This window comes from Chaetodon auriga, chromosome 9, assembly GCF_051107435.1.
Source record: "Chaetodon auriga isolate fChaAug3 chromosome 9, fChaAug3.hap1, whole genome shotgun sequence".
Classification (NCBI taxonomy): domain Eukaryota; kingdom Metazoa; phylum Chordata; class Actinopteri; order Chaetodontiformes; family Chaetodontidae; genus Chaetodon; species Chaetodon auriga.
Genome location: NC_135082.1, coordinates 14,910,361 through 14,922,171, shown reverse-complemented (window position 1 = coordinate 14,922,171; position 11,811 = coordinate 14,910,361). Strand labels below are relative to the sequence as shown.

General features: G+C 41.2%; 2 protein-coding genes and 1 pseudogene across 12 annotated transcripts in view; all 3 read right to left on the bottom strand.

Moving 5' to 3' along the window:
• LOC143325537 (protocadherin alpha-C2-like) overlaps window positions 1-11,811 on the bottom strand; it is a 190,493-nt gene that overhangs the window by 121,897 nt on the left and 56,785 nt on the right. The window contains exon 1 of one of the 10 annotated variants that reach the window (XM_076738683.1): window positions 8,826-11,801. The exons of 8 other annotated variants lie outside the window; for them this stretch is intronic. In XM_076738683.1, the coding sequence (XP_076594798.1) occupies window positions 8,826-11,186 (2,361 nt within the window). In that variant the 5' untranslated portion in view covers window positions 11,187-11,801. Of the gene's footprint in view, window positions 1-5,234; window positions 8,791-8,825; window positions 11,802-11,811 lie in introns of those variants that run through there. One more of the 10 variants, XM_076738688.1, reaches the window with a different exon arrangement.
• LOC143325543 (protocadherin alpha-8-like) overlaps window positions 1-11,811 on the bottom strand; it is a 53,444-nt gene that overhangs the window by 22,422 nt on the left and 19,211 nt on the right. The window lies entirely within an intron of this gene.
• On the bottom strand, window positions 21-5,195 carry LOC143325540 (protocadherin alpha-3 pseudogene; annotated as a pseudogene). Its single transcript, XR_013077546.1, has one exon. The product of XR_013077546.1 is annotated as a protocadherin alpha-3 pseudogene (transcript).

The window sequence follows — 11,811 nt, the reverse complement described above, 5'->3', positions numbered from 1 at the left end:
GTGAAGTTAAAACACCAATAAAGTCAGTGAGTGGTTTGCTGTGTTATTAACAGTGAATGAAGGCACACTGGGCAACCACAGCACTCAATTTCAGCACCATGGACAAGGAACTCCACGAACCTTTCTTCTGTCTGACTGCATTTGGTGATAGTTTTGTCACTCCAGTTCAGGTGTATTTGTTAGCAATGGCATGATTTTTCTCATCACACAATGAAACTCTTTAAGTAGTAAATTTGTGCCAGTGTAGTGCAGTCCAGTATCTTAAACCAGTCAGCTCTTGTTTGCTAGAGGCATGCTTAACCTCATCAAACTATGCACGAGCATTAATGCAAGTTACAGTTACATCAGCTTTTTGAAAATATTCCATTAATGTAAAAAAAGATGAAAGAGAGAGAGGGTAAATTCATTAATTAAATGTAACAAAACAAACAAAAAAACAAAACAACAACAAACAACACCGACAAGACTTTGTTACTCGTCCAACAGACAATGCAGACAGAGCGACGGTGTGCAAAATTAAATGTTTTTGAGGAAAAGTCAACATGTTGATTGGGCTTGTAAAACAACTCACCAACCTAAGAAACTCATAGAATTAAGATATAAAATACTAATTCACTGTCTGTGTCATCCTAGTCCAAGTTCATTTATGATAAAATGAAAATCAGTCCTTCATAAGACAGCAGGCATGCCGCAACTTCCATGAAAAATAACTATGTGGGTTGGAAAAAAAGCTTGATTTGAAATTCTTTACTATTCCAGAAGCTCTCCTCCTGTCACTGAGTACTAGTGTATTTGCATGGCTGCCAGGGACTATAGTAGATCCTATACTCATTCTTGGTCCAACTAACATGTACCGCTTGTCTCCTGATCTGTACTGGATGCTGTGACACAGTGTCCCATCATAATTAGTCTCTTGTAGATATTTAGATGTATAGTCTGTTGATTTGGAGCACTGCATTGCAATCAGAATGATGAAAGTTATCATCAGATAACACAAACACAGCATACTAACAGCAGTCCAACGTGTTACTTACTCTGAGCTGTGTGAAGGCCAACCATGAAACTACCTGTAAACCACCAATTCAGCACTCTCATAAAAACACACAACCTCCTCATTTCCCCCACTGATGAATTTTATGTGTGCAGTCCAATTTTATCCAGCTATTCAGGAAAGGTGGTATGATTCAGCGCTTTTGGCACAGTTTAGTCATTAGGATGTGCATCTCATCAATCACAAGTACTCATACCAGTACTGCCTTGAGAAAAAGTAATCTTTCTTACCTCCTCAGAAGTACGTCTCCTGTCAGGCAGCACAAGTGTATTTGCATGGCTGCCAGGGACTATAGTAGATCCAATACTCATTCTGGGTCCAACTAACATGTACTGCTTGTCTCCTGATCTGTACTGGATGCTGTGACACAGTGTCCCATCATAATTAGTCTCTTGTAGATATTTTGAAGTATAGTCTGTAGATTTGGAGCACTGCATTGCAATCAACACGATGATACTGATGATAAAAAGAACTGAAACTGAGCCCAAAGTTATCATCAGGTAAAAAGTCACATCATTCCCCTCTTCAATCGTTGCTGCACTTTTAATATCAGAAGCTGCAAAAGCCTCTTTGGGCTCCACAACTTTGACAATCACAGTAGCTGTTGCTGAGAGGGAAACGTTGCCATTGTCTTTGACCAGTATGAGCAGTTTATGCTCAGCCTCGTCTGTCTCTGTGAATGAGCGAAGTGTTCTGATCTGTCCTGTATAGCGGTCCAAACCAAAGAGACTGTGGTCAGTGACTTCCTGCAGTGAAAAGAGTAACCAGCCGTTATATCCTATATCAGCGTCATAGGCTCTGACTTTGGTCACCAGGTGTCCTGCGTTGACATTGCGGGGAATCTCCTCCACACCTTCAGCAGAACCGTTGGAGCTGAGTGGATACAGGATGACTGGAGCGTTGTCGTTCTGATCCAGAATGAACACGTTCACTGTGACGTTGCTGCTCAGTGACGGAGTTCCAGAATCAGTGGCAACAACTTGGAACTGGAAAGTTTTCACTGTTTCAAAATCGAAACTTTTTAATGCCAGAATTTCTCCATTTTCAGAGTTTATGTTTAGAAATGAAGCCAATTTATTTTCTTGGCTCCCATCTCTGAGAATATGATATGATATGAGAGCATTGTCGTTCTCATCACGATCAAAAGCTTTAACAGAAAACACAGAGGCTCCTGGCTCATTAGTCTCAGTGATATAGAAAGTATATGGACTCAGTGAAAACTCTGGACTGTTGTCATTCACATCTGACACCACAACGCTGATTGTCTTTTCAGACGACAGTGGAGGTTGACCAGCATCTTTTGCAGTTATTGTCAGGTCATAATGTGACTGTTTCTCTCTGTCCAGAGGTGATTTAGTGACTAATGAAAACATTCTTTCTTTTAAAGATGGCGATAGAGCAAAAGGAACATCTTCACTTATGGAGCAAATGACTTTTCCATTGAGACCAGAGTCCAAGTCATTCACACTGATCAGGGCAACAGTAGTTCCAGGTCTGGAGTCTTCAGGGATGGAGCTTGAAAATGAGGTAACTTCAATCTCAGGTGCATTATCATTCACGTCAACTATCTTAATAATGACGCTTTTTTCTGTTGTTAGAGGAGCAAAACCTTTATCTGATGCCTCAATTTCAATCTCATATTTGTCCTTCTCCTCATAATCAATTAATCCTTTAACAGTTATCTCACCTGTTAATGGACTGATATCAAATAGGTTTAATATATCTTGATTCATGCTGTTGCTAAATGAGTAAACGACATCTCCGTTCGTTCCGTCATCTAAATCAGTTGCATTCACTTGTATGACTGTTGTATCTGCAGGAGTATTTTCATCGAGCATCACAGAATAAACCTCTTTAGTAAAAACAGGCGCGTTATCATTAATATCCAACACATTCACCTGAATATTCATATTACCCGATTTCGGAGGTTTGCCTCCGTCAAGAGCCGTCAGTACCAATGAGTGGCTTCCAGCAGTTTCCCTGTCCAAAGATTTTTGAACAACCAATATCGGTATTTTACCATCGTTTCCTTTATCTTTAACTTCCAAACGGAAATGATCGTTTTGGCTAAGTTTATATTGCTGCACAGAGAAATGACCACTGTCTGCATCCCGTGAGGCTTTTAGTTGAAATCGAGCTCCGGGCAACACAGACTCAGAAATCTCCAACGTTTTCTCTTCCTCTGGAAAAGTCGGGGAATGGTCATTTATATCCAGCACTTCCACTTCAACATAATGGACCTCCAGTGGGTTTTCCAGCACCGTTTTCGCATTTATTAAACACGCACTGCTCTGCGCGCACACCTCTTCTCTGTCAATCTTTCGGCTCACATACAAGATGCCATCGTTCTGATTTACGTGGAAAAGAGGATCCGCATTATTGGAAACAATCCGATACTTCCTGTCTTTCAGCGTGCTTTTATCTAATCCCAGATCTTTCGCTATATTTCCAACCACAGTTCCTTCATTAACTTCCTCAGAGATCGAGTATCTTAACTGCGCCGAGGCCACACTCCAGAAAAACACAGCAGCCACGCAGCCGACCAAAAATCCACGCGCCTTTCGTGGCTTGCATCTTCTTTGTTCCATGGTTGCACCCGACAACATCAGTCATCCACCACACGACCAGTAATTACGTTATGAAATCAGAATCCAACACCTCCCTGTAGTGTAAGATCCTCTCCTACATCGTCAAAAAGTGGCAAGCAGGATATTAAGAGATCCAACAATAAGCCAAGAGAAAGCTGTGCTTCTGTGGAAGTGAGAACGCTGTCAAGAGGTGGAACCAACATGCAATGACGACAGTGTGCACTGATGACTTTTTACATTATACTGACACCATGCGACCAAACGTCTGGCTGCAGAAAAGTGGGAGAGTTTGTAGCGATAGATAAATTGTAAAATGTTTCGTTGCTACAGCGAAGCTCTCTCCAAACATGGTTTAGTAACTGCCAAGACATTAAGAGATGGACTCTTTCTCAGCAAGCAAGCAAACTCGGTATGTCATTTAAATAAAGCCAGAAAACAAATGCCTTTCAAAATGTTGTGAGGATTCTGCGGAACATTTACGAGTATTATATATTTCCAACGGTGAAGCTGTATGATTTAAATCAGCGCGATTACGTCATTTTGATGTCTAATGTTTGCGATATTTTATGAACAAATACTAGGGAATGAGACCAAACACACTCAGCACCAGGAACAGTGATAACCACGCCTGCAGATGAGTCGACCGAAACTTCATCAAAATATTGTCATTCATTTTCAAATTTAGTAAACAATAAACTCCAGTAACATTTTTCTCTGGTCATTCTGCCACACGTGTGCCAATTTGAAAGAGACTTTACATTATAATTTGTCTCTAGCTAAATATGGTGTGGATGTTGTGATACTGCTGAGTCAGCATGCTCATGTGTCTGCAGTCACCTTTCCCTCAGTGAAAGCCAGACTCTCCTCATCTAAACAAATCAACAAAATTAAGTGAACTGTAATTACATATTTATAATATCCTTGTTTTAAAAATATCCTACATGTGTCCAAAACACATGAAAACAGGAAAACAATATGACAAGAAAACAATAAATAAAAAAACAACAACTCAGCAATGTGAAATAAAGACCAGCATGTTATAGCCAGCAAGAAGTGGAAAATAGCAAACACTGCGAAACATTCAAAACTAGATATAATGCTGATAAGGATATTCATACAAATGACCAAGTTCCTGAACCGGACATAACTCAAGAAATGCTCCTTCATGGTTTATGTTCAATCATGTCGAGATTAACCCATAAAAAAGAATTGTGCAGTTAAAATGCCAAAGGACCACACCTTCAAAGTCAAACCAAACACGAGCTAAATGTTTCAACAGCATACGTTGCAAAACCAGAGCAAGGCCCACGAAAACACACAGTACTGTATATCTGTATGTAGGAAGCAATCAGGCAAATCACATCATCAGCAAACTGGACACTTTTCATGAACTCCTCATTTAAGAAAAATGTCTTTCATGTATAACTAATATGAAATGAGTTTACATTTACAAACCAGAGTTATTGCCAATTTAGGACCACAAGTCTCGACCAATTCGTATTATTTGCCAGAATTTAACAATCCCTTCAAAAAAGGAAAAAATTCCCTCAATATAAAATTCTCAATTACTTCGAGTTTGTTTCAACACATCTTACCTCTTCAGATGCCCTCCTTCTGTCAGGAAGCACCAGTGTATTCGCATGGCTGCCAGGGACAATAGTAGATCCTATACTCATTCTGGGTCCAACTAACATGTACCGCTTGTCTCCTGATCTGTACTGGATGCTGTGACACAGTGTCCCATCATAATTAGTCTCTTGTAGATATTTAGAAGTATAGTCTGTTGATTTGGAGCACTGCATTGCAATCAGCACGATGATACTGATGATGAAAAGAACTGAAACTGAGCCCAAAGTTATCATCAGATAAAAAGTCACATCATTCCCCTCTTCAACCGTTGCTGCACTTTTAACATCAGAAGCCGCAAAAGCCTCTTTGGGCTCCACAACTTTGACAATCACAGTAGCTGTTGCTGAGAGGGAAACGTTGCCATTGTCTTTGACCAGTATGAGCAGTTTGTGCTCAGCCTCGTCTGTCTCTGTGAATGAGCGAAGTGTTCTGATCTGTCCTGTATAGCGGTCCAAACCAAAGAGACTGTGGTCAGTGACTTCCTGCAGTGAGAAGAGTAACCAGCCGTTATATCCTATATCAGCGTCATAGGCTCTGACTTTGGTCACCAGGTGACCTGCGTTGACATTGCGGGGAATCTCCTCCACACCTTCAGCAGAACCGTTGGAGCTGAGTGGATACAGGATGACTGGAGCGTTGTCGTTCTGATCCAGAATGAACACGTTCACTGTGACGTTGCTGCTCAGTGACGGAGTTCCAGAATCAGTGGCAACAACTTGGAACTGGAAAGTTTTCACTGTTTCAAAATCAAAACTTTTTAGTGCCAGAATGTCTCCATTTTCAGAATTTATGTTGAGAAATGAAGCCAATTTATTTTCTTGGCTCCCATCTCTGAGAATATGATATGATATGAGAGCATTGTCGTTCTCATCACGATCAAAAGCTTTAACAGAAAACACAGAGGCTCCTGGCTCATTAGCCTCAGTGATATAGAAAGTATATGGACTCAGTGAAAACTCTGGACTGTTGTCATTCACATCTGACACCACAACGCTGATTGTCTTTTCAGATGACATTGGAGGTTGACCAGCATCTTTTGCAGTTATTGTCAGGTCATAATGTGACTGTTTCTCTCTGTCCAGAGGTGATTTAGTTACTAATGAATACATTTTGTCTTGTAATGATGGTGATAAAGCAAATGGAACATCCTCACCTATGGAGCAAATAACTTTTCCATTGAGACCAGAGTCCAAGTCATTCACACTGATCAGGGCAACAGTAGTTCCAGGTCTGGAGTCTTCAGGGATGGAGCTTGAAAATGAGGTGACTTCAATCTCAGGTGCATTATCATTCATGTCAACTATCTTGATAATGACGCTTTTTTCTGTCGTTAGAGGAGCAAGACCTTTATCTGATGCTTCAATTTCAATTTCATATTTGTCTTTCTCCTCATAATCAATTAATCCTTTAACAGTTATCTCACCTGTTAAGGCATTGATATCAAATAGTTTTAATATATTTTGATTCATACTCTTGCTGAATGAGTAAACTACTTCTCCGTTTGGTCCTTCATCTAAATCAGTTGCATTCACTTGTGTAACTGTTGTACCTACTGCAGCATTTTCATCGAGCATCACAGAATAAACCTCTTTAGTAAAAACAGGCGCGTTATCATTAATATCTAATACATTTACCAGAATATTCATTTCGCCAGTTTTTGGAGGTTTCCCTCCATCTAGTGCGATCAGTACTAATGAGTGACTTCCTGCAGTTTCCCTGTCTAAAGATTTTTGAACAACCAATATCGGTATTTTGCCATCATCTCCTTTATCTTTAACTTCCAAACGGAAATGATCATTTTGGCTCAGTTTATATTGCTGCACAGAGAAATGACCACTGTCTGCATCCCGTGAGGCTTTTAGCTGAAATCGAGCTCCGGGCAACACGTTCTCAGAAATCTCCAAAGTTGTCTCTTTCTCCGGAAAAATGGGGAAATTGTCATTCATATCCAGCACTTCCAATCTGATATAATGGACCTCCAATGGGTTTTCCAGCACCGTTTTCACATTTATCAAACACGTACTGCTCTGCGCGCACACCTCTTCTCTGTCAATCTTTCGGCTCACATACAAGATGCCATCGTTCTGGTTTACGTGGAAAAGAGGATCCGCATTACTTGAAACAATCCGATACTTCCTGTCTTTCAGCGTGCTTTTATCTAATCCCAGATCTTTTGCGATATTTCCAACCACAGTTCCTTCATTAACTTCCTCAGAGATCGAGTATCTTAACTGCGCCGAGGCCACACTCCACAAAAGCACCGCAGCCACGAAGCAGACCAAAAATCCACGCGCCCTCCGTTGCTCGTATCTTCTTTGTTCCATGGTTAAACCCGAAGACGTCAGTAGTCCATCACATGGACGACTGGAACGTTGCACAGACGGAATCCAACACTTTACTCCCAAGTGCTATTCATTCACTTCATATACATCGAAAAATTGAGGGAAAACCAACCATTTATAACCAATGAGCAGAGAAACGATCCCGTCAGTGTCGCGGTGAGAGTATTGTCAGGAGGTGGAACCAAATAGCAGTGACGACAAGCTCGTGTAAAGATGACTTTTTACATTACACTGACACCATGCGACCCTTTTTCTTACTGCAGACCTTTGAAAGATGTTCTGCATGTTAAGCCAACGATCGTTTTGTTTCTTTGGTTTTCGTCATAGTGATAATCGCAGCATGGAAATATACCATGTGGCTGTTGAGTCCCCACACAAGCAACCACAAACTCTCATTCAGGAATTCTATCAAAGAAAATATGTTTTGCGATTCGTACAAAACACAGGTGAATATTCTTTACAAAGCATAATTATTGTCGTGAAAAGAAAAGACAGAGATGACGACATGAGTATCAGGAAACGACAACAAAGACTTTCAGCACTAAGGACAGCGATCGCGACAGGGTGCTGTTCAGGCGCCCCCTTCAATTACAGCATCATTAGATCCTCTCAGGTTATTTACTAGTGCTGAGTCATGTTGAGCTTGTTCTTCCACACTGCCATATTGTACATGCAAGTCTATTTTACTTTTACATTGCGCATTGTTCACCGCTAAGTGAAAGAGTATTGACGACGCACACTCAATAATCGCATTTAAGCCAATTTTCCATGCTCTTCGTCAATTTACACTTATCAATTTATATTCCAACAAAGGGAAGAATGAAATAAGAGTGTACAATTAGACATGATACAAAATCGTAGAACAACATATAATTGCATAGGAGAACAAGCAGAATGTCAAACCAGGCATAAAATCAGAATTGTTCTGATAGAGCTCATGAATATGTTGACAAAAGGAGTGATGACAAAAATTATGGGGGAAAAAAAGCTATTTTACTCTTCAAGTCAGCCTGAATTACCCGCTCTACCCTCTCTCATTCTCACTACACACAAGTTCTCAAGTAACATACAGTCATAATTGCCAGGGGAATGCAAGGAAGCCAACAAATCCAATGCCATGCTATGCAAACATTACCCAATGAGGAATAGTTGATATGTTTAGTAAACAAAAACTACAATTAGCCAACTCAAAGCTTACATTTAAAGATGCCTTACCTCCCCAGATGCCCTCCTCCTGTCAGGAAGCACCAGTGTATTCGCATGGCTGCCAGGGACTATAGTAGATCCTATACTCATTCTGGGTCCAACTAACATGTACCGCTTGTCTCCTGATCTGTACTGGATGCTGTGACACAGTGTCCCATCATAATTAGTCTCTTGTAGATATTTTGAAGTATAGTCTGTAGATTTGGAGCACTGCATTGCAATCAGCACGATGATACTGATGATAAAAAGAACTGAAACTGAGCCCAAAGTTATCATCAGATAAAAAGTCACATCATTCCCCTCTTCAACCGTTGCTGCACTTTTAACATCAGAAGCCGCAAAAGCCTCTTTGGGCTCCACAACTTTGACAATCACAGTAGCTGTTGCTGAGAGGGAAACGTTGCCATTGTCTTTGACCAGTATGAGCAGTTTATGCTCAGCCTCGTCTGTCTCTGTGAATGAGCGAAGTGTTCTGATCTGTCCTGTATAGCGGTCCAAACCAAAGAGACTGTGGTCAGTGACTTCCTGCAGTGAAAAGAGTAACCAGCCGTTATATCCTATATCAGCGTCATAGGCTCTGACTTTGGTCACTAGGTGTCCTGCGTTGACATTGCGTGGAATCTCCTCCACACCTTCAGCAGAACCGTTGGAGCTGAGTGGATACAGGATGACTGGAGCGTTGTCGTTCTGATCCAGAATGAACACGTTCACTGTGACGTTGCTGCTCAGTGACGGAGTTCCAGAATCTGTGGCAACAACTTGGAACTGGAAAGTTTTCACTGTTTCGAAGTCGAAACTTTTCAGTGCCAGAATGTCTCCATTTTCAGAGTTTATGTTTAGAAATGAGGCCAATTTATTTTCTCCGCTTGCTTCTCTCACAATATGATATGATATGAGAGCATTATCACTTTCATCACCATCAGAAGCTTTAACCGAAAATACTGAGTCTCCGGGAATGTTATTTTCAGTAATATAAAATGTATAGGGGCTTGATGAAAACTGCGGATGGTTGTCATTCACATCTGACACCACAACACTTATCGTCTTTTCAGTTGAAAATAACGGCTCACCTGCGTCTTTGGCTGTAATTGTGACATCAAATTGGGAAACCATTTCCCTGTCCAACTGCGACCTGGTTACAACAGCATACATGTTTTCTTGTAACGACGGAGACAATGCAAAAGGCACATCTTCGCTGATCGTGCAAATGACTTTGCCATTGATTCCAGAGTCTATATCACTGACGCTAATCAGCGCCACTGTAGTTCCTATCTTTGAATCCTCCTTGATGGAGCTAGAAAATGATGTCACTTCTATCTCAGGTGCATTATCATTAACATCAACAACAGTTATCATTACACTTTTGTCCGTTGTTAGGGGGGCATGTCCCTTATCAGACGCCTGAATGTCAATTTCATAGCTTTTACTTTCCTCGAAATCTATCTGACCGATTACTTTAATCTCACCGGTGTTTGCGTCTATGCTAAAGACATCCATTAATTTTGAATCAACTTCCTTCCCAAATGAATATATTACCTCGCCGTTTGCACCCTGGTCTAAATCTGTTGCATTTACCTGAATCACTACAGTGCCAACGGGAACGTTTTCTTTCAGTGTGGCAGAGTACAGCTCTTTGGTAAACACCGGGGAGTTGTCATTAACATCAAGTACATCCACAATTATTTCTATAGCGCCGGACTTTACCGGTTTCCCTCCGTCAACAGCTGTTAGACGTAGCTTGTGTTTCCCCGCTGTTTCTCTGTCCAACTGCTTCTGCAGAACTAAAAAGGGTACTTTACGGTCCTCGCCTCTATCCTTCACTTCTAACCTAAAGTAGTCGTTATGGCTGAGTTTATATTGCTGAATGGAGAACTGGCCTACATCGGGGTCACGCGCAGCCTGCAGTTGAAATCTCGCTCCTGGTAAGGCCGACTCAGAAATCTCAAGCCTTTTCTCCTTCTCTGGAAAAACAGGCGAGTGATCATTTATATCAAGTATTTCCACGGCCACATAGTGGATCTCCAGCGGGTTTTCTAGCACGGTCTTCAGGTTGATCAAACATGGAGTGCTCCGGTCGCACACCTCCTCCCTGTCTATTCTTCTTTTCACGTACAAGACACCATCATTTTGATTCACCTGAAATAGGGGTTCAGTTGAGCCTGTGACAATGCGATACCCCCTGTCTGTGAGCGCACTCTTATCCAGTCCCAAATCCTTAGCTATATTCCCGACGACTGTTTCATCTTGAACCTCCTCAGATATCGAATATCTGATCTGTGCTGAAGCTCCGCTCCATAGAATATCCAAAACAGCCATAAAGGCAAACCAACACTGTCGCTCCCTCCATGTTTTGTATCCTCTTTGTTTCATGACTTGAAGGCGGTAGAGAACAGTCCAGTAATTACGCCGCGATACCAGTGAGACTTAATGCATCATGTGTCTAACCGTTGTCCAAGGTCTGTTTATTTCCATGAAATTAAACACACACGTTGCCGCCAATCCCGATCTTACGCTCAAGTGTGCTGTTTGAGGGAAAAATGCAAGGGCTCGGTCGAAATAAAGCTCGTGACGTAAAGTGCGACTAGAGGCACAGGATCACTGAACTACACTGACACCACGCGTTGAAACTGATATCTACAGTTTAGGACAATCTTAAAATCTTAAGAGGAGAGATATGTCCCACATACACACGACAACAGACATTTTCTGAGAGGAAATGCTTCCTGTTGCAACCTTGGTCTTTGTATCTGCATTTCAGGAAATCTAAAACAATGAAGTAGTTGGAAGATATAACTCTAAAGTTCAACACCACGAACCACAGCTGTCACGCACTGATACATCTGATATAAGCACAATTTAAAATATATGGTTAAAAATCACATTGCAAACCACCACAATCAAAGTGTTTTTTAAACAAAGTTGCTGACTGCCAGAGAATCCTTTCTCTCACTCATAATCACAAACTTGTCACACAGTCTTAAGTATGCAGGGGATG